Genomic DNA, 26,618 nt, shown 5'->3' on the forward strand with positions numbered 1-26,618 from the left:
TAGGGGTACTATTGGAATAAATGTTTTTGTTTTTCTTGTACCTTTTATTTGTTTTCTTGGGTGGGTTAATGGGAGTTTTGTTGCACAAATCTCTTGACTTTACGTGTTTCATTCGCAACTTGTATTTGCTCGATTGCAAGTAGATTTGTATTTAAGTATCAGTATCTTAATTTATGAAAAGATAAGGGTTAAAATAAAAATATCATGTAAATAAACTGTTTGTTAAATACTAAGTTTTAAAGTATATTATTTTAAAAATCTAAATACATTGCATGTCATCATGTCAATACCTTTGCTTTATAAACCTAAAACCATTCCATTTCAGAAATTTTAAGAAGGTTTTTCTCGAACATCGTATATAAAAATATATGTAAGCCTATAATGCAATAATTAATTTTATTTGTTTTCTTCAGACAATATACAGAAAAATCTGATAACACTAAACACTTTTTATTTATTATACCAGCACTACTAAATATACACGACTCAAAAAGTCAATTAATGAGTCAGTGTCATAAGGTGTTTTGCCCCTGGTGTGTGTGTCCCCAATGCAGATAATGGACCAAAGAAAGACATTTCAAAAGAGGGCGCTATCAGACGAAATTCCTGCACAAAGGTGCACCACCACACACTAAATAAACCTCCATAATTGTAGCAACCAATGCAAAATGCTAAAAATATAAAAAAATATACCAATATTTAAAGTCTCTCAGCCTCTTCTTAAAAACTTATTACATATATTTTTTCGGCCAGCTAAACTTCAGATTTTTTTTTTCAATATTTGGCAGGTCAGTCGTGTGCGGAATTTTTGTTAATTGCCCCAGAAAAACCTAGCCCGAAAATACGCTTTCCCCCCAAACAAGCTTGCTTCCAGTTGTCATTAAGCACTTCTCCACTCGCCATAGACCGTATTGCAAATACTCGATACGCGCATGTTAGGCGTGGGGTGCATGCTGGTCTAGCTAGTGATCAAGTTTGATCGCTAGCTAGACCAGCATGCACCTCATTTAACAGTAAGCGCTTGCGCAATGGGTATTTGCGAAAAGGTCTATGTGCATGGGGACAGAGTCTCCTGCCACAACGGATACAAAACAGCTTGTCGAATATCAGACAAAAGAGGGCGTTCTCACCACCACCATTATCCTTACTATGTCAAGATCAACGTACATGATGTAAAACATTCTCACATTATAGGCCTATAATAGTTTACTAATAAAAAATGTTCAAACATTTGAATTTAGAATTCAAAGGCATGTACAACATTCCTGTATGTTTGTGTAAGCCTGGCTACATGTCTGTGGGATTTTCGTCACAACAATCTGTTTTCATGTTGATGATTGATTTGTCATCATCGGTAGTCTTGTAGACATATAATAATTTACTAAGAATAAATGTTTAAACAGTTGAATTAAGAATTCAAACGCAATAAGCTCACTCGAAAAACTGCAAAGTTAAAAGCCTTGGGTAAAACACATCACCAACAATTATTGTTTCTTAAAGCAAACCGGTATTCCTCGTCTTTTCTATATGATATAGTATAATATGTACAATATTCCGTGTTCGTAAAATTCACTGGCTACCTTTCCGTATAGTTTTCGTTCCAAGAATCTTTTTTAATATCGATAATTGATATGTCATCATCGGTAGTCTTGGTGACCTCGTCTTTAACCGCTGGTTTGGCCCGAGAACTTCCAACTCGGTTAGTAGGAGAGGATTTACAAGAACATGTAGCTGTTACTTCATCGAAGATGTACTCAAGAAGTTGCAAAATGGTGAGCACACTAGCGCCAAGGAACAGTCCAAAGTTACCGCCCAGGGTTGCTGTAGCGAGTGCAAAAAAAAAAAAAAGGAAATCAAGGTTTTTAGTGGTTCGACTGGGAATCAGTGAAAAACAGTTCAGGCTGAGCTTTTTACCCAGTATTATGAAAATAAGAAAAGAAGTATTTGTGTTGGTCTGTGGTTTATTCATATTTCACTCGTTGCCCATAGGTCAAATTACTAAGAATGTTAATGGTGTTTGAAGTTTTGCCTGGTGTAAAACATAAGAGGTAGGCCTAATTATAAAGAGGAGACGAGCAGAGTAGGCCTATACTATTTGAAACATCGAGACCACATCGGTTCTTTTCAGAGCCAACACTCCCTCAAAAGAGATACATAATTGTACCGGCAAGTTTACTATTTAGTATCTATAGTTACTTCTAAGAAAGTTATGTTATAAAAACATTGAAATTAAAAGACAAGTCAAACACTAAAACGTTACTTAATAACCTGAACATGAGAATGTTAGAATGCTAAATGGTCCTTCAACAACAAATGACCACATTGAAATGAATTAAACCAAAAGGGAAAAGGTTTGCACAATAACGCTGTAAAATGAAGGAAAGTGCTGCTAACAAGGGAAAATTCAGGCATCACAAAAGAATTATACACAAATATTTGAAAAAATTACTACACCAAAATACACGGTATTGCAAATATAGACATATTAAGAGTTAAATAAATCAATGAAATATGAAGTCGAGCTCTTCGGAATCAACGTGTCCTATAGATGACAACAATTGGCACAAAAAAAGTAAAAAGTAGGAGAAAATGTGGATAACAAGAAAGCCGATAAAGGTTGGCACATTACAGTTGTAAAGAAAACATTGATGGTAGAATGAGATAGTTCAGCCATCATACAAAATGTATACAAATTATATGACAACACACAAATGTGCAAAATTGCAAATGCACACAAATATCAAAAGTTAAATAAATCAATGGCATCGGGCACTTTCTGAATCATTTTCTTTCCTACAGGGAAGTAGTGGGAAAGCAAACAAATGTTGGCGAAACAAAGATGTCAAAAGAAAACACTGATGCTAAAAAGGGATAGTTCATATATCACAAAAGATATAAATATATATTATAAATACAGTAATGCCAAAAATAAGAGTTAATAGATCGATGAACGAAGGAATCTGGTTCTTTCTGAATCGATTTATCCCACAGGGAAGCCATGAGAAAGACAACAACGGTTGGCAAAGTCAGTAAAAAGGAGTAAGAAAGGTTGAAGCAATGAGAAAAACAAAATATGTTGCCACAACAAAGTTATAAAAAGTTAACACTGGTGCTATCATATATACTACATATAAATGATTATACACAAAAATACAGTGTTGAAAATACACATAGAATGTTATGGTTGCTGCAGTAGAGGGTGATGCAGTAACGGGGTGCACCATCATGGCGAACACCCAGTCTTATGTTCAGCAGATTTTTGTTGTTGAAAAGGATATCAAAATATGAATGATTTGCTTTTATTATCCAATCTTACCCAGTAGCGAAGGTACAGTCATCTCGGGTAGCTGTTCGACCACCTCGGAGTTTAAGGCTTCGTAGTAAACAGATAGCAGAACCAGATTGTCCCTGAAGTAGAGAAAAGAATACATCAATTTGCATTATTTATCCGACCTCTAATTGCTATAGGGAAGCTGTTTTAATTTAAGCCGCGAGCTTCCATTGTGCCACTTTCGGGCGGAAGCACTCGACGTGTTTTATTGCTTAAACACTCGCGCCCTCTCGTGTTGTTTCCATAGCCATGTTGAGTGGACATTAGACTGGCCCCTATCCGTATCCGCAACAATTCACAAGCCTTGAAGTGTGACGTCAGATGCTCAGGCTAAGTGGGCGACGATGGAACAACCATTGGGTGGAACTGCGAGCGCATTTCAACCCTGTAGAAATGTTTACTTCGGAAAAAAGGAGGGGCGGAGGAGGGCGGTGCCCAATTATTCGATTCGGGTGCACTCCATTTTGAAACGAAGAATAACATAGATACGTTTCAATGCTCTCTCTCCATCAATACTTCTATATAGTATTAATTTTACGAGCAATTTCAATTGTTAACGATGGTTAATTAGTATTAAGTATTAAAAAAGTATAACCACACATTTTTAAAATAATTTATTGTGATTTCCAACGTAGGTGGCGCGTTGGTGGCATACCCCCCCCCCCCAACCCACCCACCAATCTTGGTAAACTATACTTACTCGATATAGTCGGCAGTAAAGTTGTGCTCTGTCTCGCTGTATATCTGCTGCATGTACTTAGCACGGAGTTTGACGTTGGTGGCAGTGAATGGGTAGTTCTCTACATTACACGGGGATTCACAGTCACAGAGATTTTCTATGTCACCTGTCACCGCTTGTACTATGAAAGAGAAACAATATTTGTGATAATGACCGGATACTTTGAGATGTGTGATTTTATCTGAGCCCATCTAGCTCCTCATTTATGACAAGGATACAACCGCTTCAATGAATTATTCATAATAAGTAATTAGCCAAGTAATTACTTGGGAAATCCCACACTTCAATAACGACGTATATTTTGACTAGTCACAGTTCGCAATAAACATAGACATTTCTGATGCAACGTCACATCACGGGTTTTCGTCATTGAGGCTGGAAAACTATGGAAAGCCATTAATGCAACTCAAAAACAGAAAGGTTATAATATATTTAAAAACATGTTGAATTTGTTGGAAACAAATCATAAAAGATATTCCAGCTGGTGAATCTTTACAGAAAATATAACTTGGTCCCGATTTGTTTCAACAATAATATTGTTGTTTTGCTTACATACGGGTGGTTTGGCAGATATTCTGTACCTGAGATTCGTTGCCCCCCCCCCCCCACCGCCATGACTTAGTGTGTACAAACTTCTTCCGATAGCGCCCTCCTTTGAATCATCCTCCTACAGCCCAGCTTTCCCACGAGGGGGATCGAATCTCCGGCAGACTGAATTCTCTGGGACACCGGCCATGCCAACTGGCCCACTTTGTTTATCAACAATTGAAAGGTATAGAGTGACGTCAAAGGCGTACAATATTGATGTCAATATTTGAGACTAATGCCAAACTTTGTGACACTATAATGAAGTATAAGTCAATATTGCTGATGTTAATGTTTGTACTGCAGGTGTGGCAGGGTAATCTGTCCACACATATTATGGCGAACTGTGTACAAACTTCCTCGGCAAGCCTGAGATTAAACCTTTGAAAGGGCAAGGCCTTTTGTCATTTTTGCATAGGGCACTTCCATTCGGAAATCTATGGGACACTTTTGAAGGAGCACCAGAGGCCTCCGGGTGGCGCATCCTTTTGAATTCTTCTCCTCCAGCCTTTATGTTAATTTTCCATAAGGGGAACAGAATCTTCGGTGGGCAGAATTCCCTAGAAGGAGCAGAGCCATATTTGGGCAGAAGTTTAGGCGCCTAATAATGTGCTGTCTTGGAAAATCGTCTATTATTATTATTATTAAAATTAGATTTAAAATAATGAGAGACTTTTGCGGACTCTGGGTCGCTGCAGAAATGTATTCATTTTGGGCAGCTTCGGCTACAGCTACGACTTTTACCACTGTTGATTTTAAAGACGTCTTATACTTCAACCATATGATTCAACGCATGATGAAGTGGAAATCTAGCCGTGGCCGTAGCCGTAGCGGCCAGTGGGAGACTTTTTGGGACGCTTGGTGGCAGCAGACTTACCAGGTAAAATCCATTGTTCTCGGTCATGTGCGCACGCTCAGAACTACGTAAACAATGGACATTTACCTGGTAAGTCTGCTGCCCTAGCGTCCCAAAAACTCCCATTCGGACACGGTCTCTGCATGCACAGAAACGACGTAAACAATAATTTGAAGTTCAAAAGTATTACATCTCATCGTTTTATAGCAACGACACAGAAACTGATGTCGAAATATGGAGTTAACAAGGTAGTGTTTTTAACAGAATGACAATTTTTAGTTTTGCCAGGCATAAATCTAACATAATGCCCAATTTCATAATAAATAATAATAATAATAATAAGACTTGTAATGCGCACATATCCACCCTGCTGGGTGTTCAAGGCGCAGTAAACCAAAACAAAACAAAACAAAAACACAACACAAAGAAAAACAGACACAACAAAATTAGTCATTGAAAACCTGTGACATAAGATAAGTTTTGAGAAGAGACTTGAATTTTGCGGTACAAAGACAAGATCGAAGATTAAGTGGTAGAGAGTTCCAGATGCGTGGTGCGGCTACAGAAAAAGACCTGTCACCCCATGAGTGTCGAGACTTGGGTTCAATGAGGAGAAGCATGGAACTTGATCGAAGATTCCTTGATGGAGTGTAAACTTGAAGCAGTTCAGAAATATAGTGGGGAGCCTTGCCATTTAGAGCTTTGTGGACAATGAGCATCAGCTTGAAGATGATTCGTTGAGAGATAGGGAGCCAGTGTAGTTGTTTCAGAATGGGGGTGATAGAACAGGATTTTCTAGACAGTGTCACAATGCGGGCAGCAGTATTTTGGAGCCGTTGAAGTCGAGAAATCTGGTTGTTTGGAAGACTGTAGAGAAGAGCATTGCCGTTGTCAAGACGAGAAGTAACAAATGCGTGAATGACCTTTTCAGTGGCACTTTTGTCCAAGTACTTGCGAATCTTACCTATATTCCTGATGTGATATGATGATAAACGAACAATGTTGTTGATGTGTGGCTGAAGTGTCATCGATGAATCAAAAATAACCCCTAAGTTCCGAGCTTTCAGCGAGGGAGCTATCCGAGCATCACCGATGGAGATGTATGGCACTGAAACCTTAGTTAACTGTTGACGTGACCCAAATAAAAGGAACTCTGTCTTATCATCATTTAACTTCAGGAAGTTTTGTTGTGTCCAACGTCGAATCTCTTGGATGCATTTCTCAAGTCTTGCAATAGATGCATTGGCGTTTTCTTGAGAAGATTTAAACGTGATGTATAGCTGAGTGTCGTCTGCGTACACATGGTAATTCAGATTAAATTTGAGGATGATGTCACGAATCGGTAAAGTGTACAGCGTAAACCACTGCGGGCCGAGTACCGACCCCTGTGGCACAGAGTAGTTCAAAACAACAGGGTCGGATATCGCAGTGCCAATACATACATGCTGAGTTCTGTTGTGGAGATACGATTTGCACCATGCTAGGGCTGTGTCCTCTATGCCAAGGTGATTCTGGAGCCGAGAGAGAAGGATGTTATGATCAACAGTGTCAAAAGCAGCACTCAAGTCTAGCAGGACTAGTGCTGTAAGGTTACCATTGTCCATAGAAGAGAGAATATCGTTGCTCACACGGACTAGTGCAGCCTCGGTCCCATGGAAAGGCTTGTATGCTGACTGGAACATGTCGGACAGGTTGAAAGTATGAATGTGATCAGAAATACGTGATGACACTACTCGTTCGATGACTTTTCCAAGATATTTTAAGTTTGCAACCGGTCTGTAGTTTTTGAATATCTCCTTGTCCAGGTTTGGTTTCTTGATGAGCGGCCTGATGTAGGAAACTTTGAGGCTATCGGGGAAGCAACCGGAACTGAGAGATTCGTTTACAAGCTCAGTGATGTAGGGTACAAATATATCAATGTTTTGCTTTATCATGGATGTTGATACTGGATCCAGCTCACAGGATTTTGAAGGAGATTTCATAATAACCCTTTGAATCTCAGCAACAGTGGCAGGCTCAAACACAGATAGTCTACACTCTGGTTGAAGATGTGGCAATGTCTGCGGTACGTTGTAAGGGACTGATGAAAATGATGAGCGGATGTCTGAAATCTTGGTGACAAAGAATTTCTGGAACTCATTTGCTAAGTCCTGGTCATTGTAGGTAGATGGAAGGACAGGGGTTTTGGGTTTGAGCAACAACTTACCAATTATCTTGAAGAGCTTCTTTTGATCTCCTGAGGATTCTTGTACTTGAGATGAATAATGGATGATCTTTGCCTGGTTGATCAAATTCCTAACTACTTTACATTGGTTGCGATATTCTTGTCGTTGTATTGCCAATTTGCCATTTTTCCGCCACTTCCGCTCCAGTTGACGACAGATCTTTCTCGCTGTACGAATATCATCATTGAACCAGGAGACTTCAGTTCGGACCTTGACTGATCTCGTTTTCCAAGGTGCGTATTTATCTAAGATGTCACTGACTGTACTCTCATATTGGCTAACATAGGAATCCAAGCAGTCATGATCAACTTCTAGATTTGCTAAATGAGTGCCTATGTCGCGGAACACTTCGGGAGGATTCACATGTTTCCATTGTCGGCTCTTTATAGTGACGGTTGGGACTTTGGGCTTGCACAGACTCAAGTTACACATGACTGCATAATGGTCAGATAATCCAGGTAGAATAACAAAGTTTGAGACAATTGGTGGGGAGATTTCACGAGTTATGACAAGGTCCAGGCAATGACCGAGACGATGAGTCGGCTCCTGGATATGCTGGGTGAGACCAAAAGCTTGTAGTAGATGCTTAAACTGGTTTGCATTGGTGTTATGGATGTCATCAACATGAATGTTAAAGTCGCCGGTGATGATGATTTCCGATGGATGAAGCAGATATTCCAAAATCAAATTCTCAAACTCCCTTAGAAAACTTGAGAAAGTTACATGTTGGCCGTTTGAATCCCTCTCAGGTCTGTATACAATGACAAGGCGAACAGATTTAGAGTTTCCAGAAACTTCAGCATGAAGAGATTCAAAAGTTGTGTACTGGACGTCATTATTTTTCACAGAGACAGATAAAGTAGATCTGTACACTATTGCAACTCCTCCACCAGTCTTGTGAGGTCTTGGGATGTGATGAAAGTAGTAGCCAGCAGGGGTACACTGACGAGTTGTTAAGTTGTCGTCTGGTCTCAGCCATGTTTCTGAAACGGCAACAAGGTCCAGATCTTTTTGCAGAACAAAATCAGCAAAATCGTCATACTTGTTACAGATGGACTGTGTGTTTAGAACACAAAGGCTGAGTTGAGATTTGGCAGTAGTCACTGGTACTGGAACAGAAGGGAGTGTAACTTCGGGTACAGGGGGATTATGAACAGTTCTACGGCGACCAGCTTTTTTACCACGATGTGTAGGTCGATAAACAGTGCTGGGATTTACAAAAAGGCCAAGGTTCTGTAATGATAATATACAGGAAGGCAGCAGAGTTGTGGCACGTGTGGATGGGGCATAGCGGAGACTGAGAAGCTTGTTCCGTGAGTAGGAATTTGCAGAGTTTGGACTAGCTTCTGCTGAGTTTGAGTTATTTACACCTTCAGGGCCGGGATTTACAGCAATGTCACCAAAAATCACAATTTCCAAATGAAAAGTGGCTGGGGAGTTGTCATAGTAAGAAACAGGGCATTTCAGATATCTTCGATGGTGGATGAGGCCTAGATGTGTCTTTGGCAGGATGCAAGCACCAGACACAATTGATGCTGATGGAACAAAGCTGACCACAGATGAGTCAGTACAGTACAATGGTCTAGCAAGCAGGGAGAGAATGAAAAGGATACTTACCTCCATTGTCCCCAGATGGGAGAACAATGTCCATGGACTAGGTGGATGACTGCACAGGATGCAGCCACCTAAGTGTGTGTAAGCTTTATACACCAGAATTCTCAGCTGAGACAGTGAAAATTTCTAACAGAAAAACACTATTTTCACAATTCAGATGACTCCAGGATACACAGAAAAAGTCCTGTAGATTCCAGGTGTAGTAACAAATCCAGTTGTATAAGAATAAAAACACAAATTGAGCAATATACTAAGAAATTAGCAAACAAACACAGAGCTGATTTGAGTGGCCGCTGTCAGGCGCTCAGTCAAACATATTTCATAGAACTGATTGAGCATAGAGTAATGCTTTTAAGCATGTTAAAACAAGCAAAACAAGTAGTATACCAGTCACATAGTACACGTAACTTGATATTTTAGCTGTTAACCACAATCTGGTAAACATAATTTTGTTTGTGCTAAGCTTACAGCTGTGCTTAAGCAGCTCCATGAAATTGGATGAATGAAAAGGTAAAACTCATACCCAGGACGACGTGTCCACACTCATGCGACTCTGCCGGGTTACAGACTGGATAGGGCCCTGGTTGTTCCACCAGCTTGCATCCACACTCTGCATATACAAGTTCAGTCTCACATTCAATACGGCATGCTTGGATTGAGTAGTGTTCGTAGTATGATAACTTCCCGCTGGTATCTTCTACGCAGGTGGTGTAGGGTGAAGGGAGGCTGGTTATCTGAAAAACATCGAGAATATTTTGGAACTCCTAATAAATTTATCAAGAGTGGTCTTCTTGCACTTTTGGCAAAAAGAATCATTAATTTTTTGAGTAAAGCATTCATTAATTTGATAATTTTTTTCAAATAACTTACTCGCATTTTCATTTCTCGAACTTTTTTTTGATATCATTACGTAATGACCATAGGTCTCTAGTTATGCAGACGAATTTTAATTTCAAATGAAACCCTTAGGCCTATCTCAAAATGCTTCTTTTGATTCAAAAGGAATTAGATTTGTTTCTAATCACACGAATAAGAATGTTTCTATTCACACGAATAAGAATGTGCAATGTATTACGAATGACTTGTTTTCGCGTTGTAATACAAATCTGCAAATGACACACTAACAACAACGACAACGACAACGAAAATAGACAACGACAACGACAACGACAACGAAAACGTCAACGACAACAACACCGACAACGACAACGGCAGCGGCGGCTGCGGCGGCGGCGGCGGAGCTGCAGCAGCTGCAGCAGCAGCAACAACAACAATTCCTGTAACCGGACGAGTTTAAACATAATGCAAATACAAAAGCTAGCTAGATTACCTTCAAACAAATTTAATTAATTTGTTTAGCTGCATATACGCGCTTAGGGCATGTATTCGTATCTGGGTCCCCCTTACGACTCTTTGGAACGTTGTGACGTCACTAATAATGTGACTGGCTCACATAGTCACATTTTAATGATAATAATATGTATTATTTAAATAACATGTCATACAGACATCTCAAAGTGCTGTACAATAAAAAATCACAAGTTAAAAAATAAATTTACGGATGAACTGATAAGTAATAATAACATTAACAATAGCAATATAAAGTAAGAACAACAAGTGATTTTGAAAAAGGAGGGTGTTCAAAGAAGTTTAAACAACTTCAAGGGTAGCAGCAGATCTAATACCTATCGGTAGCCCATTCCATAAGCGGGGGTAATAATTGATCGCCATTTAGTTTTACCGAGTGACTGCTGTAAAGATACCGGACCCAAAACCACCCACACACCAACTTACCGTCTCGTGACGTACAGCAACGAATGTGTGATGTCCAGGCCCAGCACCATGTCCCAACTCCTTTACATAAGGAGGAACAGTGGGATGATGCAACATCCATTTAATTCCCGCATCTTCGGCTGCTCCGTCAAGGTCATTGGTTGGTGTATACTCATTCTCTTCAATATTCAAGGTGATCTTTAAACCATTGGCTGCAAGAAACATGAAAATAATGGAATCATTAGATCGAGCATTAAAGGGTCCATGTACTTTTTCTTAACACAAAACACAATGTCCACAGATTTACATTAAACTTACACAGTTTGAAGATTAAGATAGTAGAAAGCTTCCCTTGAAATTTAACTTACTGAGGTGCTGTAGTCTTTGAAATATGAGTAAAACAAATAATTTTCGTCACAGTTTTAGCATGTAAAAACGTATTAACAAGTTATGCTATGGTTTTGGTATAGTATCATAACTGGTTAATGGGATTTTAGATGCAAAATGAATGTTATGACTTGTTTTACTAATTTCTCAAAAATTACACAACCTCAGTTAGTAATATTTGAAGGGAAGCTTTCCACTATCATTATCTTCAAACCCTGTAAGTTTAATGAAGTCTGTGGACATTTTGAAAAGGTACCCGAATTCTCTAAACGCACTTGACACTAGTGGTATTTACTCAAAATAAACGTTGGCATAAAAACTTGCTGACGAGCAATGGAGAGATGTGAACAGTAACAAAACATTGTGAGAAACGGCTCCCTCTGAAGAAAACGTAGTTTTTGAGAAAGAGGTGGTTTCTCACTCAAAATGTTAAAAGGACTTCAGGCCTATAAAAGCACAGACATTTGTGCAGCAAGGATGTTGGTTCTTCCATTATTCTATTGCAACTTCGATGACCAATAATGTTTTGTGTTCACATTTTCACAGATTAGATTTTGTATTCATAATTGAGTTTTACCTGCACCAGCCGATATTGTTGAATGAGTGGTCATGTTGAGATCAACGTGGTTGAATGTGTAGCAGTTACCAAGATGGGAGAACACATGATGGAAGTCGTCTGCCGTGCAATTCTGTCCCTGCCAGTAACACTGTCATCACACACAAAAACATAATCCCATTAGCAAGAATTATTATAACATCCGATTACAACTATCTATGAATGGCAAATATCAATTTAACACCCCGGTTTTTGCAGCGTAGGGGATTTTGAATAGATTAACATGAATCTATAGATGTAAAGAAACAGTATCCAAATTGAAGTTAATCCCATCATGTTAACTGAAGTACTGTGAAGACAATTTAATAGGAAAGGCAATGGACACTATTAGTCATTACTCAAAATAATTGTTAGCGTAAAAACTTACTTGGTAACGAGCAACGGAGCGCTGTCGATAGTGTAAAACATTGTGAGAAACGGCTCCCTCTGAAGTATCTTAGTTTTTGAGAAAAAAGTAATTTCTCACTAAAACATTTTAATTGAACTCGAGACCTCAGCTGAGGTATCGAAATCAAGCACCTGCAAGGACACAACTTCGTGCGACAAGGGTGTTTTTTTCTTCATTCTCTCGCAACTTCGACGACCAAAATAAATTGAGTTCAAATGTTCACAGGGTTGTCAGTCTATGCATATGTTGAGATACAAAAAGTGAGAAGACTGGTCTTTGATGATTACCAAAAGTGTCCAATGCCTTTAATGGTAAAGCACAATCTTTAAGACAACTCCCTGATGTGGTCATAAGTGTTTTAATGTCGTATCTCAGTTTGCATGATGACATTTTTACAGCTCTGCACTTAACGAAGATCAGTAGGCCTACAAAAGGTTCACTTAATTTAGTTGTTTGTTTTCGTAGTGCCTTTTTGGAAATATTTTTTTTTATACCTGCTCTCTTGTGTAAAATGTGTATGTTTAACTTTAATGCTATTTTTCTCAAATTTTAATATATTATTTATAGTAATAATAGACCCAATAGTATTTTTACGCTTTGTATGTATGCATCCGCAATTCAGCATTTGGGCGCCATGTTTTCATTTTTAATAAACCAATAATAATAATAATACAAAACAAGCAATGAATGCATATTTATAAACTGTAAAGAAAAATGAGCCAGAAAATGTGCGCCGCATTTCATCGTGGGACGTTTATTTATTTAACAATTAATCTGAAGGTTAGATAAAAAGTTAGATAAAAAGTTGATACTTGAAAGCATAAGTGTCAAATAAACGGATCGTCTTCTCGGAAATATAAGGTCCCCGTGCAATTTGTATGGATTTTGCAAAACTGCTTTTGCACATTTTGGAGCTCCTGGTAAATGGGTTTATTGATGATGAGGATTCTACAAAATATTTATTTGGCAAAAAGAATTTCCAAGTACAAAATAATAATTTGATTTATTGTTTTAAATCTATACAAATTTGTCTTGTAAGGACCTTTTGATCATCAGGTGGGCCTATTTGATAATTGCTATTAATTACCTTATTGTTCGGAACAGAAGAATTGTTGTATTATTACCGTTGCTAAAATTCTTGTTCTTTTAGAAGAGTAAGAATGAGCACACTCTTCTTCAATGTCATACATTTATGATCATTTCCTCGACGCGAGAATAATATGAACTCGCCAAGCTAAAATAGCATCTGTGTTTTGTTTTTTAAGACACTGGACACTATTGGTAATTGTCAAAGACTAGCCTTCACAGTTGGTGTATCTCAACATATGCATAAAACAACAAACCTGTGAAAATTTGAGCTCAATCGGTCGACGAAGTTGCGATATAATAATGAAAGAGAAAACACCTTTGTCACACGAAGTTGTGTGCTTTCAGATGCTTGGTTTCGATACCTCAAATTCTTAATCTGATGTCTCGAAATCAAGTTCGTGAAAAATTACTTCTTTCTCGAAAACTACATTACTTCAGAGGGGGCCGTTTCCCACAATGTTTTATACTATCAACCTCTCCCCATTACTCATTACCAAGTAAGGTTTTATGCTGATAACTATTTTGAGTAACTACCAATAGTGTCCACTGCCTTTACTTTAATGGACATCATGGCGTGTTAAAAATAACACTGTCTGCTAACACAATTACGTTGGTGTTATTTTTAAAAACATTATGATATAAATTTTGGTTATTAATAATAAGGTGACAGCAACCATGATTAACAGCTCGTGCAGTGTATGCATGTACATAATTGTTGCATGGCTGAAACATTTTGACGCTAAGCTCTGTGAAATTGGGTTCATTTCTGCACCGTCAAAATTGAAAACATGTATCGTCTTATCTTTACAGAGGCTGTGACTTGGCTCTTTACTTCTTTAAAAAAAACTCTTTTATTCATTTTACCATTATACAAGACACATAGATGCCATACAGATGGATATGGATAACTAGAACGCTCAATTCACAACGTGAATTATTAATGAGATTTCAATGTCATTGTTCTACCGGAGATGGATGTTTACATAAACGCAATATTAGTGTAGATGAATAATTTGGTTGTATTTTATGTCCTCTATATATAGTTTAAATCCCTTCTCTTTGATGAGTAAAACATAAGTGAGTGACGGCCCACACGTAAACGAAATTGGCTCTTCTTAAAAACTTAATTGGAGCTCAAAGGTGTAGCAATTAAAACATATCGCAAAATGTTCTTTTAATAGGTTTTGACGAGCCCGGCCCTTCTAACCCTTCTAACCTTTTAACGCCATAAGTCTTCGCTCGTTTGTCCATTTCAGGCTGCGTTCGTTTAGCTTCCACGGGTCGGCCCCGGTACGTTAAAGCAATCGCACAACATCGGTAAACATAATGTCCAAAGGCCAGCACTTCGTGTATCACATTTTATATATATAAAATAACAAACCTGTGAAAATTTAGGCTCAATTTAACCGGTCATCGGAGTCGGGAGAAATTAATTTTTTATTTATTTATTTATTTCTTGTTTATCCTGGGAAATCCATTCAGTAAGAAAAACTCACTGATATCCCATGGATATATAATAACAATCTACAGAAGTGAAATTAAGATAAAATATTTAACATTTACACAGAAAAACATTGCACATTCATCGTTCGATTAGCTCTCCCCAGGTGCTCACCCGAATGAGCATCGCCAGATCGACCGGGGATGCTAACCGAAAGCACCCATAGATGTTTGAACTGTGATAAAGGTCTATACAGATCTGATTCTTACCTCTACTATCATGTCTTCCAGCTGATGTCCAGTTCGATTGGTGAAATCAGTCATGTCGTAGTCATCATCGATATCAAGACTTGACCAATCAACGGCGGCCAATCTATTCTTGAATTCATCGTTGTACAAATGAGGATTGAGGAGATTATGATCCTCGTCGATAATCCCTGTATGAGGAGATAAAAAAATTACAACAAATGTTGAATTCGACGACGATGATTTAATGTGAACTATTTTGAACTGGCCAAGGATGTTATGTAATGACAGATGTATTCGAAGAACAGTCGTTCCCTAGCAACCTCGCTCCCAAGCAACCTCGCTCCCAACAATTCCGCCCGAAGCCTCACAACTTGAAGTATGGATAGTAACAATCTCGTCCCAGACAATGCCGCCCTGGCATATAGTCGCCCCAAATAAAATATAGATACTCTCCACAATTATTGACAAATGATTATATCTATTTGATGATTCAACTTATAAATATGGATGATTCCAAAGTCAACAAATTATAAATATATAGACCAATCCATATGCGAAAGTGCTGCACGGCGCCCCACCATTTTGTTTGTTAATTTATTGGTAACCAGCAGCGGTTAACTGCACAGGTATCATCAAACAAGAAAGAAAAAAATTATGATTACACGAAGAAAAAAAATAGATATATATACATTAAAAAAAAAAAAAGTAAAAGATTAAATAACGACGTAAACAATTATTTTGAATTAAACAAAAACAAATAAAAAAAAGATGTAAAAATTTCAACAAAAGGCAATTAAAAAAAAAAACAATTAAAATGACCTTTCCTAAATACAAGGAGATCAAGGTAAACGACCCATTTGAAATAAGCTGAAACGCTGGCAGCACAAGATTTTGAAAACAAAGACGATACGAAAAAAAATCTCCTTTAAAGATTATTTAGTGTGAATTTCTCCTTTAGTGTTTTGCTCAACAATTCAATAGCTTAAAAGTATCTTTAATAATTTTAATGACTACATGGGGAGGTGAATGACTTAAATGCTAACGGAACCATCTCATCATTGAGTCTTAACTTTGCAAGAAACGTTCGTTGGGTCCTGGGGGTTAATGACCTAACCTTCGTAATAATTGAATAATTGAAGTTTAATAACAATTTTAAATAATCGATAGGTGCCGTCAAGAGCTCTCAAGTCATGCTAAATTATGTATTGAAATTGATTTTCTGATTAAAGGAACACGTTGCCTTGGATCGGACGAGTTGGTCAAAACAAAAGCGTTTGTAACCGTTTTTTATAAAATGCATATGGTTGGAAAGATGTTGTAAAAGTAGAATGCAATGATCCACACAAGTTTGCCTCGAAATTGCGTGGTTTTCCTTCTACTGTGCGAACTAACATGGTTGGCCATTTATGGGAGTCAAAATTTTGACCCCCATAAATGGCCGACGTGTTAGTCGACAAGGTAAAAGGAAAACCACGCAATTTCGAGGCATGTTTGTGTGGATCATTGTATTCTACTTTTACAACATCTTTCTACCCATATGCATTTTATAAAAAACGGTTACAAACGCTTTTCAAAGACCAACTCGACCGATCCAAGGCAACGTGTTCCTTTAACGCTTCATACGATAAGGACAATTAATTTTCTTCTGTTCATTTTAGCTCTAAACTTGCCGCCAAAATGAGGTCACATGTGAAGATTAAAAGTTGTTCTGCAGGGCGAGCATCACTAAAACAAAAAACAATTTGAAGTTGATTGAACAGACAGACTAGGGAGGTTTAGTTGCACGGTCTGCGTGAACGTGAACGTGAAAATGAACGTGAACGTCAGAAAATAGTGTGTCGTTCGTGTCGTTGAAATTTCACATGTTTATTTAGCATACGTGAAGTTTATATCATTTTTTCACGTAAGGTACGAACGTTCGTTAATTACTTAGAGTTCATTCATGACTGTGACTATCATTTACACCCATGACTTGCTATAGGAGGTAACTTTTATAGTAACATCGTGAATTGAAAAAGAAGAATTGACTTTAGACAGGGATTTGAAAAAACGACCTCTGGATTAACGTGCCGGCACTCCACTAACTGATGAGCGTGATGAGTTGTTGGCCAATAAGAAGACGCAATACCGTAGATCACACGCCGCGTGCGAGCCCCGTGACCCACGCACCAAAAAAAGTCATGTGCTGAGGGCAACACAAACGAGTTGCTAAAAGCGCTTCGCGGCTTCGCCGCTCGCGCTGGTCTTTTTTCGTGCGTGATACCTGGAGGTGCCGCCGCCGCGTGCGCCTTGATTAGAGGCTAGGGAAATTCGTACTAAAGAGCTCACTCCGTTGTTAGGTTTTATATCAGTACAAACTCTATAAAGACATATTTTCAGTCATATAATGGCGAAAATAGAAACAAAACCATCTCTAAAGAACTCAAACATTTTGGTTATTTATTTTTTTGTGACAACAATCGAAGATCACATATCGTGCCAATATTTTTTTTTTCAGTTTTTGTTTACCTAATCATGTAAACCACATTATGAATGAAACACTATATTAATTATATATTTTTTTATCCCTTTCATGAGTTATCACCGACTGGTTCATGATGGTTTGTTTGATAGAAAAGGGAAAAAGAACGAAGAACAAATAATTACTATCTAACAAATTCCTTGTCTGTAATTTGCTGCCAGCATTTATTTTAAACTTGCACCCGAAACACATACAAACTCACCCAACTGAACTCCCACATTTTTGATATCGCGATCAGTAAGAAATGACTCTCGATATTTGTTGAAGTTGCAGAAGGTGAAAGCTGGAAATGGTAACTTGTCGGTGTAATTAATGTCCACTTTATTAACATGGTGCCACTCATTATAACGGATAAAAGTAAGTACAGCCTGTTGCATGAATAGCGTCGTGGCAGTTACGGTAGCCACTAACCATATCAAGCGGCGAAGGACCCCGCCATCACCAGCGACGTGTTTTACACCGTGAAGATCGGATACATCCCGGGCCCATTGTCGGAGGTAACATCGCTTGTAACAAGTCATCATCTTGTTTTCAAATCTGATCCTCCCTAAGACGTCGACAGATCCATACGTGATGTGTCCCTCTTCTTTTTGAGTTCAGTTTAAGAGTATCAAAGTATATGCAGCTCTTAACTACGTATCACTTATGTGCGGGAATAGTCAGTGAGCCCTGCCTCTAACCTTGCTTAAAGAGTTGGTCTCACACTTTCATTGGGTTAATCGTGATTCAATCTATGGCTTAATTGTGATTCGGTCTCTGGATTTTTTGATGACAACTGGTACATCATGTTCTTAAATCTGATCCTCCCTGAGACGTCGACAGATCTTAACGAGTATCCTCCGTGATGTGACTATACTTCGCACGAGTATACAGTGTAAACATCAGCGAGCAAATCTCGACAGCGCAGTGTTTATTGGCGGCACCTATAATCAGTGAGTTGGCCTCTCACCTTCAACTGGCTTAATTGTTATTTTAGTCTCTGGCTTAATTGTGATACATCGTGTTCTCAAATCCGATCCTCCCTGAGGACGTCGACAGATCATACGAGTGATATCTTCCGGGATGTGTCCCTCTTCTTCGCACGATTACAGTTTATAAATATCAGAGTATATCAGCTCTTGACAGCACAGTATCCATTGATAATCAGTTAGCCAACCTCTCGCCTTCCAATGGCATTATGAGTTGGTTTCTCACTTTCAACTCTCCTAATAGTGATTCGGTCTCTGGTTTTAATGCTAACAAATTGCACAACGAAAAAAAATCCACATGTCGTGTTTGTCAACGTGATGGATGCTCTTTCATTACATATTGTTTAATCAGGAAGTCTTACGCCTGATCGATTAAGTGCACTGTCAGTTAGTGAAATTAATCCAAACAGATCACCCTGAACGTCGACTTGGTTGTTTCAATATTAAACTCATAAAAAAACCACGACCCACTGGAGCCAATAGAACTCTGATTATTAATAATTTAAAAGGTACCTGCAGTATGGATATGAGAAAGAGCACCTGCTTTGGGTTTACCTTGAATTTCGCCTAGTCTTTTTTTGTTTTTGTTTTAAAATTAAAACAAAACCAAAATGCCCAAAACGCCCTAATGTACACTAATTAAAAACCGGAGACCATTAGCTAAAAGCTTTGATAAATACATCCCGTAGGCCCCTCTTTACTTAAGCCTTTGTTTGAAGTGTTAAATGCCAAAGTTGACCGACTGCGGCCAAAAAAGGAAGAGATGATGACAAAACGATTCGAGCGATGAGAACGGGTCACATGACTCTCTGGTGTTAAATGGAAAGTGTAAAGTAAAACTTATTACAGGATATAAGCCAAATATTGTAACAAGCTTTATGGTTAATTACGTGATATTTTAACTAAAGGCACTTCCCTTTCCCCGATGGACACTGTTGTCAACTTGGGTGTGGTCCCTGGGGCTGATTTCACAAAGATCTAAAATTGATCGTAACTGCAAATCAATCGCAGTTGCTTACTAAAGTGTGATGTCACAATACAAATCACTATATGGTGATACTGAAAATTTGTCTTGCGATGAATTTTATTGCTTTGTGAAATCGGCCCCTGGCTACGGCAGCAGGTTATATAGTGGCTTCTGACTGGCACCCCAAACAAAGATATTGACAAAATAGGGAGACCATGTATCGACCAGTTATAGCTTGGTGGTGGGAGTGTTTGACGTCACTGGTTCGACCCCCGCTTTAGGGAATTTATCTGTGTTCAACCCATAATTATGTGAGAATTATTTCATATTATACACTCTTTAAAATTGCTCACTTTTGTCCTAAACAGAGACTTTTCACTCTGAACTATAATCAAAACTACAAACCAAAGTCTTCAAAACTGACAGTTTCAAACAATCATGATCTTTTAGTGAATGATTGTATATTTCTATATTTCAGTAAATCCTTCGAATCATATGCATTCTTGAAATTTTGTTTCTTTTGGCTTTTGTGCAATTTTCGCGAAAAGGATTTTTTTCTCGGGAAGAATTTTCGACACATGTTTAAAAAGAAGAAGTAATACTTGCAATTATTCAACCACCCTGACTTGTGTATTCATTAATGCCATGCATACTGTCGTCATGTAAATCATTTAATTAATCATAGTGCCCTTTAGACAACATGGACACACGGTTTGTGGATGTGTTCTATTTGAACAAACCCATTTTGTGTCGAGTTGTGTACTAACACAATTAAAGCCATACTGACGATGCTGTCATGTTGAGTTAATGTATCAATTAGTGAGTGACCAGTGACGAACTTCTACTTTGTTGGCAGCACGAGATTCATCATGTTTTTGATAAGCAACAACTGTCATACAAAAAGCAGAATTAGCTTTTCCCGAAAGCGCCACCTTAACTGCAACAAATCTATAAAGTGACAATTGTCACTGGAAATGGTTGTAAAAGTAGCCGAGTGGTAAGTAAACAAAGTCGGTTATAAATTAACGGAGACATTTTTGATTCTGATTCCAGGTTTGAAGGAATATCTTGCACTGGTTTTAAGTCATATCCAAATTTTTTGTTGTGATTGACAGGATAAAGTATTCATTACCCGTTTATTGCTTTATGAGGCTCTCTACAAAAGACCAAGCATTTCAAGGTATTATGCAATAGATGGTTACAGATTGGTGCGACTTGGGTTCAGTTTCACAAAAACTGTATTGACTAATAGTCTTTACCAAGGTCGCGTCAAAGTTGTTGTTAGAGTCTTGCGTTTCAATATATCACAAATCTGTGTCCTCTGAAATGGGGAAGCCATTTGTTGCATATTCCGAGTATAAACTAATATTATTTCGTGTCTAGTATTGTTGTTGGTTTACAGTTCTTTGAATATTATAACAAGGTTAAGTCCACACTGTTCTTTCTATCTTTAAGGGGGAATGCCTGTCTACTCGATGCAAAGTATATCTTAGGTTTGCTTTGACCGTTAGATAGTTTCAGTCCTATTGTAAACAGATGTAAAAAATAAAACTAACATGGGACAATTTCATTTCTAAAGGTGGTCGAGATTGATATCGCATAAAATCCAGAGCGAACACATCCACGTCCCACAATCTGAGACGTGTTATCTCTCGGATTCATATTTTAGGTAAACAAAAATGATATATTTTGACATACCCGCATTACTTCGAAGTAAAATGCTCATAGAGGAAATTCACTACCTTTCTTATATACCACAGAAAGGTAGTGTATGCTTCTAGTAAAAGATTTGTAGTGTCATTAGAATGATCACATTCGTTCAATAATGAGAACAACACTTTAGTTTGCGAAACTATAGGTTTTCTCGGTCAATTTAGGCAAATGAACAGCCAATTTAACCACCAAGCTATTCTATTTCGCGCGAAATCGAATGCTACTGCAAAGGGTAATTCGATTTCATTTTATGATTAGTCAAATGTAATGTTGCATCATTCGAATTAACAAAATAATCATTCAATTAAAAAAGTTATCAAAGCAGCATTCAAATTCGCAGACGCTTCTTGAGGCGTGTGTGTCACGAAAAAGAATGTCGATACGCTAAATTGAACAGAGTGCTAAAGGAATTTGACTCGACTCAAAACGAAATTGAATGGCCGAATTCTGAATTTGGAACAACAGTAACAACTGGAGAGGCCAAACAGCTTTAATTCGAACGCATGAAAATGAAATTGCATGCTCATTTACTGAATTTGACCGAGAAAACCTATATTAAAATAGTGTGTTTACAAAAAAGTCTTGATTTATTTGATCATACAATCAGCCTAAATGCACGAAAACGTTCGGGAAAAAATACAAATAAAATACAATTAATCAAATAAACCAATCAATAACTGCGTTACTAAAAAGAGGTGGAGTCTCTATAGAAATATTTTGATTTTGAGATCCCATGACCTGGAACTTACCCAAATGAGTTCCAGTATTTTTGAGGTCGAGTGGTGTTATGGCCAACTCGCGGTATTTGTTGAAGTTACACACCGTGAACGCCGGGAAATCGAGCCGAGTAGTATAATTAACATCAACCCTCACGATGTAGTTCCAGTTGAAATATGAAATTAACGTGAGAGTAACCTGGATAAGGAACACTGTGGTAGCAGCTAGGGTAGCCACAGACCATATCAGACGGCGTACGATTCCACCGTCGCCCGCTGCGTGTTTCACTCCGTGGATATCGGTCACTTTCTGCGCCCAGTGCCGAAAGTAACAGCGTTTGTAACAATTCATCTTTGGGGTTTTTCACCTTTGTTTATCATAGAGAGAATCTCAGCGTGATCGGCAAGTCCGAGGTTGCTGAAGGCTGGGGCAAAGGTGCGGTGTTGACTGTTAACGATGGTCAGTTTCCCAAGAAGTAATAGATGTTGGCGGTTTCGTGTTTGGTTATGCATGGTTATGTCATCGCTAATTGCATGAAAGGCTTTGAAGTCGATGGTTGCATCATGGAGGAAGAAAATTAGCATCATGCAGCGAAGAGGAAGGACCAGCAGAATCACGTCGAATAATTAACGCTAATGAAAAATAATGGTTGTTTGTCCACCCCGCACTGCCAATATCAAACACCCGAGGGGTAAGCACAGCAAACATAAACCACTACACGTCACCCCATACAAGGTTAAAAATGGAAAAACCAAGGCCAGAGATTGACAATCAAAGTTACCGCCCCAAATCAATGTGGGCCCAAGTTCATAAAACTTGTAAGCACAAAAAACTAACTAAGCACAGAAAAGAACAGATACCACGCACGGCCTTTCAGATCACATTCGACAGCAGGGGCAACAGCAGTGCGACACCCATATGCTGAGACATGTAGCGTATCAAGGGCGGATCCGGGGGGGGGGGCTTATAATTATGATTGCACCACAGAGCATCTAGAACGCAAATTTTTGCCTACCCCACGCCGTAAAGTATTATTTCCCTCAAAATATCCCTCATTCTTTTATTATGAATGTTCATAATAAGGAAAAGGAATTGTCCCTCGAACACTGATACACCCTATACAATAATTTCTCTCCACTCTTTTTGGAAATCAAAAACATCCTCCCCTTCGTAAAATGTCAGATTGTGACAGTTGGATTTTGCAAAGTCCTAAGGACTAGTCATAGACCTACTATAAGATCAGGGCCCCATGGAGCTGCTCATAAGCAGCAAACAATATACGTTTTTGCTAAGCATTATTGGGCAGGACACCAGTCACAAATCGTACATGCAGCATGTTATTTTGGCTAGTAACCTCACACATAAGCATAAGTTGTTTGTGCTTAGTAGCTATTTTTTGGCGCTCAAAGGAACACATTCCTTGGATCGGTCGAGTTGGTCTTGGAAAAGCGTTTTTTATACAATGCATATGGGTAGAAAGACGTTGTAAAAGTATAATACAATGATCCACACAAACATGCCTCGAAATTGCACGGTTTTCCTTTTACCTCGTCGACTAATAACACGGTCGGCCATTTATGGGAGTCAAATTTTTGACTCCCATAATGGCCGACCGCGTTAGCTCGCACATTAAAAGGAAAACCACACAATTTCGAGGCAAATATGTGTGAATCATTGTATTCTACTTTTAAAACATCTTTCCAACCATATGCATTTTATAAAAAAGGTTTTTTTTAAACGCTTTTTATATACCAACTCGTCCGATCCAAGGCAACGTGTCCCTTTAAAGCCATTGGACCTTTTTGCTACATAAAAAAAAAAAAAAGTTCACAGATTTACAAACAGGGTTTACAGAAGGTAGTGGCGAAAGACTTCTTTTGAAATATTATTCAATGAAATGCTTTACTTTTTGAGAAAACAGTAAAACAATATCAATTCTCTATATCGAGAATTACGGATTTATTTTAAACACATGTCATGACACGACGAAACGTGCGGAAACAAGGGTGGGTTTTCCCGTTATTTTCTCCCGACTCCGATGACCGATTGAGCCTAAATTTTCACAGGTTTGTTATTTTATATATAAGTTGTGATACACGAAGTATGGGCCTTGGACAATACCGAAAGGGTCCAATGGCTTTAAGCGGCTCTATGAAATTGGGCCCAGATTGGCTTCGTGCTTTCCAATGTTAGGATTGCCAGTCCACTACCTCATTGTTAAGATATCATCCCACCCCGCGAAGGAATGTCAGCACTACACTGAACTTCTCTGTATATTGACTTGTGAATAATTTGGTCTGCGGTAACACCGTGTGTAAACTTGTCAGGTATGGATTATGTACGTATACTGCTGAGAATTGTCTTGCTTTACAACCGCGGAGTAGATTTTCGGTTCTGAAAATAAAAAATCCGCCGAGAGTACTGCTTTTATAGCTTTGACGAATCGAGGGGAATTTCTGGTTATCAACTTTACTACCGCGGAGTGAGTTTTTAATTGGTCTCAACGTTTCGACTAGCTTGCTCCAGTCATCGTCATTGCTTGCAGACATTTCATTATACGTATTTGTTTCACCATCAGTATAAATTGGCCAGACGTAAAAGCTTTTACTTCCCGTAGTAGGGACCTAATGTCCTCAGAGTTTCCTGATATATTATTTTACCTGAAAGATTTTCTTTTTCTGATTGTAGACGACTGAAATACAACTAAAGGTTGAAGTGCTTACTTCTTCTGATATACCCCCCCCCCCCTCCCCGCATTTTGGAATGTTGACTTTGTATGTTTTACATGCTCCCAATATCTTTATATTTGTATAGCCTTATCTTGTATTAATATTGTTGTTCTCTAAATTATGTCATTTAAATAACCTTTTCAAAATGTTGTATCATAGCTGCAATTCGGTTTTTATGCTGCGATGGCTATTGTCAATAAACATTTTTTCTATCTATCTATATGATATGTAAATTGTAACTTTACTCTTGTTGTCTGTTGTTGCTATATGCCTGTCTTACACAGAGAAGACAAATTTAATGTGTTTTTTTTATCATGACAAAAAATATTGTTAATCTTTTTAATCTTTTAATTATGAGATTAAAAATGACCAGAGTGAAATACTACATTTTAATTCATAAGCCTTATGTGATCTTTCCAATGTGTTTAAATTGTAAAAAGATATTTCCATTTCCCAGGCACATGCAGATCGTTTCTTTGTTTAACACTCAGTTCACAATATCGTAATGGCATTACAAGACGGCGGAAAAGGGGATTGTTTAATAATGCAAACGGAAACTACATAGGCCCAAAGTAAAACCTTAGAAGAAGAAAAGAAAAACCAATTACAACCAAAAGTGAATAAAAAAACAAACATTAAAACACTCACCAAGATGAGTTCCAACATTCTTGATGTCATGTTCAGTTATAGCTGCCTCACGATACTTGTTGAAATTGCAGACGGTAAATGCCGGGAAACTTATCTCGCTTTTTGACTCCACGTCTGTTTTCGTAACGTGGTTGGACTCAGCGAAAGAAATTAAGGAAAGTATGGCCAGATAGAGGAAGTACCCGAAGGCACCGAGGGTAGCTATAGTCCATATTAAACGGCGTATGTTCCCACCGTCGCCCGCAATGTGCTTCAACCCGTGTATATCAGCTGTATCACGGGCCCATTCCTTCAGATAACAACGTTTGTAACATCCCATGATCAAAATGGAAACTTCTCTCGTCTGTTTTCCCCCTGAAGATACCCTTCCTCCTCCACCAAGTTGTCCACTTGTTAATGAATTCAGTGGGGCTGCCTTTGCTCTATGGCGGGGGAGTAACTAACTTGTTAGCGGCTTCTTTGTTGCTCTTTGTGTCTCAACGATTGGAGGTACATGTACATAACCCCTGTGTTCATCATGGTATAACAGTCGAGACATCGATAGTGATCGATTGTGGGGAGGATTAGTGAAGTAATAAGCTCATAATAATCTGAGCTAGGTTACCGTTATAAATATAATCATAACTTTACAGAAACCGTTATAAATATAATCATAACTTTACAGAAACAGAAAACATCAGAGAAGAACAGCAACATCAAACCATAATGTCACTTAGGATAGGAACTTAAGCAAATTCCTTATTTTATCAAGGTGGACAATATGCATTGTAGTTACCTGTTCAACCATGGAGACAACCCACCAAAGAAGCGATAAGCACAAAACAAAGTCATCTACGTTACAACCTTTATACCCGCTGCGCATGCGTGGTGCATTGCGACTAAGCCAGTACAAAAGATAAACCTTTCTGCAAACTTGAAATGTTGAAACAAGGATATAACATTTGTCATGTTTGCAAACAAAGTAACTATTTCTAAAGCATTTTACGAATTGGAAATTAGAAAGCCTTTTTTTCAGAGGCTCACAAACAGGTTTATTTGAAATAGTTTTGTAACTATATCGAAC

At 38.3% G+C, this 26,618-nt stretch overlaps 1 protein-coding gene across 2 annotated transcripts; it reads right to left on the bottom strand.

The window, feature by feature from the left end:
- LOC139933948 (acid-sensing ion channel 1C-like) lies at positions 1-26,231 on the bottom strand. Of its 2 annotated transcripts, none has more exons than XM_071928194.1 (8): positions 25,556-26,231; positions 15,314-15,480; positions 12,088-12,217; positions 11,145-11,335; positions 9,874-10,084; positions 4,032-4,191; positions 3,317-3,408; positions 1-1,821 (listed from the first exon to the last, which is right to left on the bottom strand). In XM_071928194.1, the coding sequence occupies exons 1-8, from the start codon at positions 25,872-25,874 to the stop codon at positions 1,577-1,579; spliced, it is 1,515 nt and encodes a 504-aa protein (XP_071784295.1). In that variant the 5' UTR covers positions 25,875-26,231; the 3' UTR covers positions 1-1,576. The 2 variants fall into 2 exon arrangements, with proteins under 2 accessions (XP_071784295.1, XP_071784296.1); XM_071928195.1 differs by lacking the exon at positions 25,556-26,231 and adding an exon at positions 22,211-22,600.
- Between the last annotated feature and the right edge of the window lie 387 nt (positions 26,232-26,618).

This window comes from Asterias amurensis, chromosome 2, assembly GCF_032118995.1.
Source record: "Asterias amurensis chromosome 2, ASM3211899v1".
NCBI classification, from domain to species: Eukaryota; Metazoa; Echinodermata; class Asteroidea; order Forcipulatida; family Asteriidae; genus Asterias; species Asterias amurensis.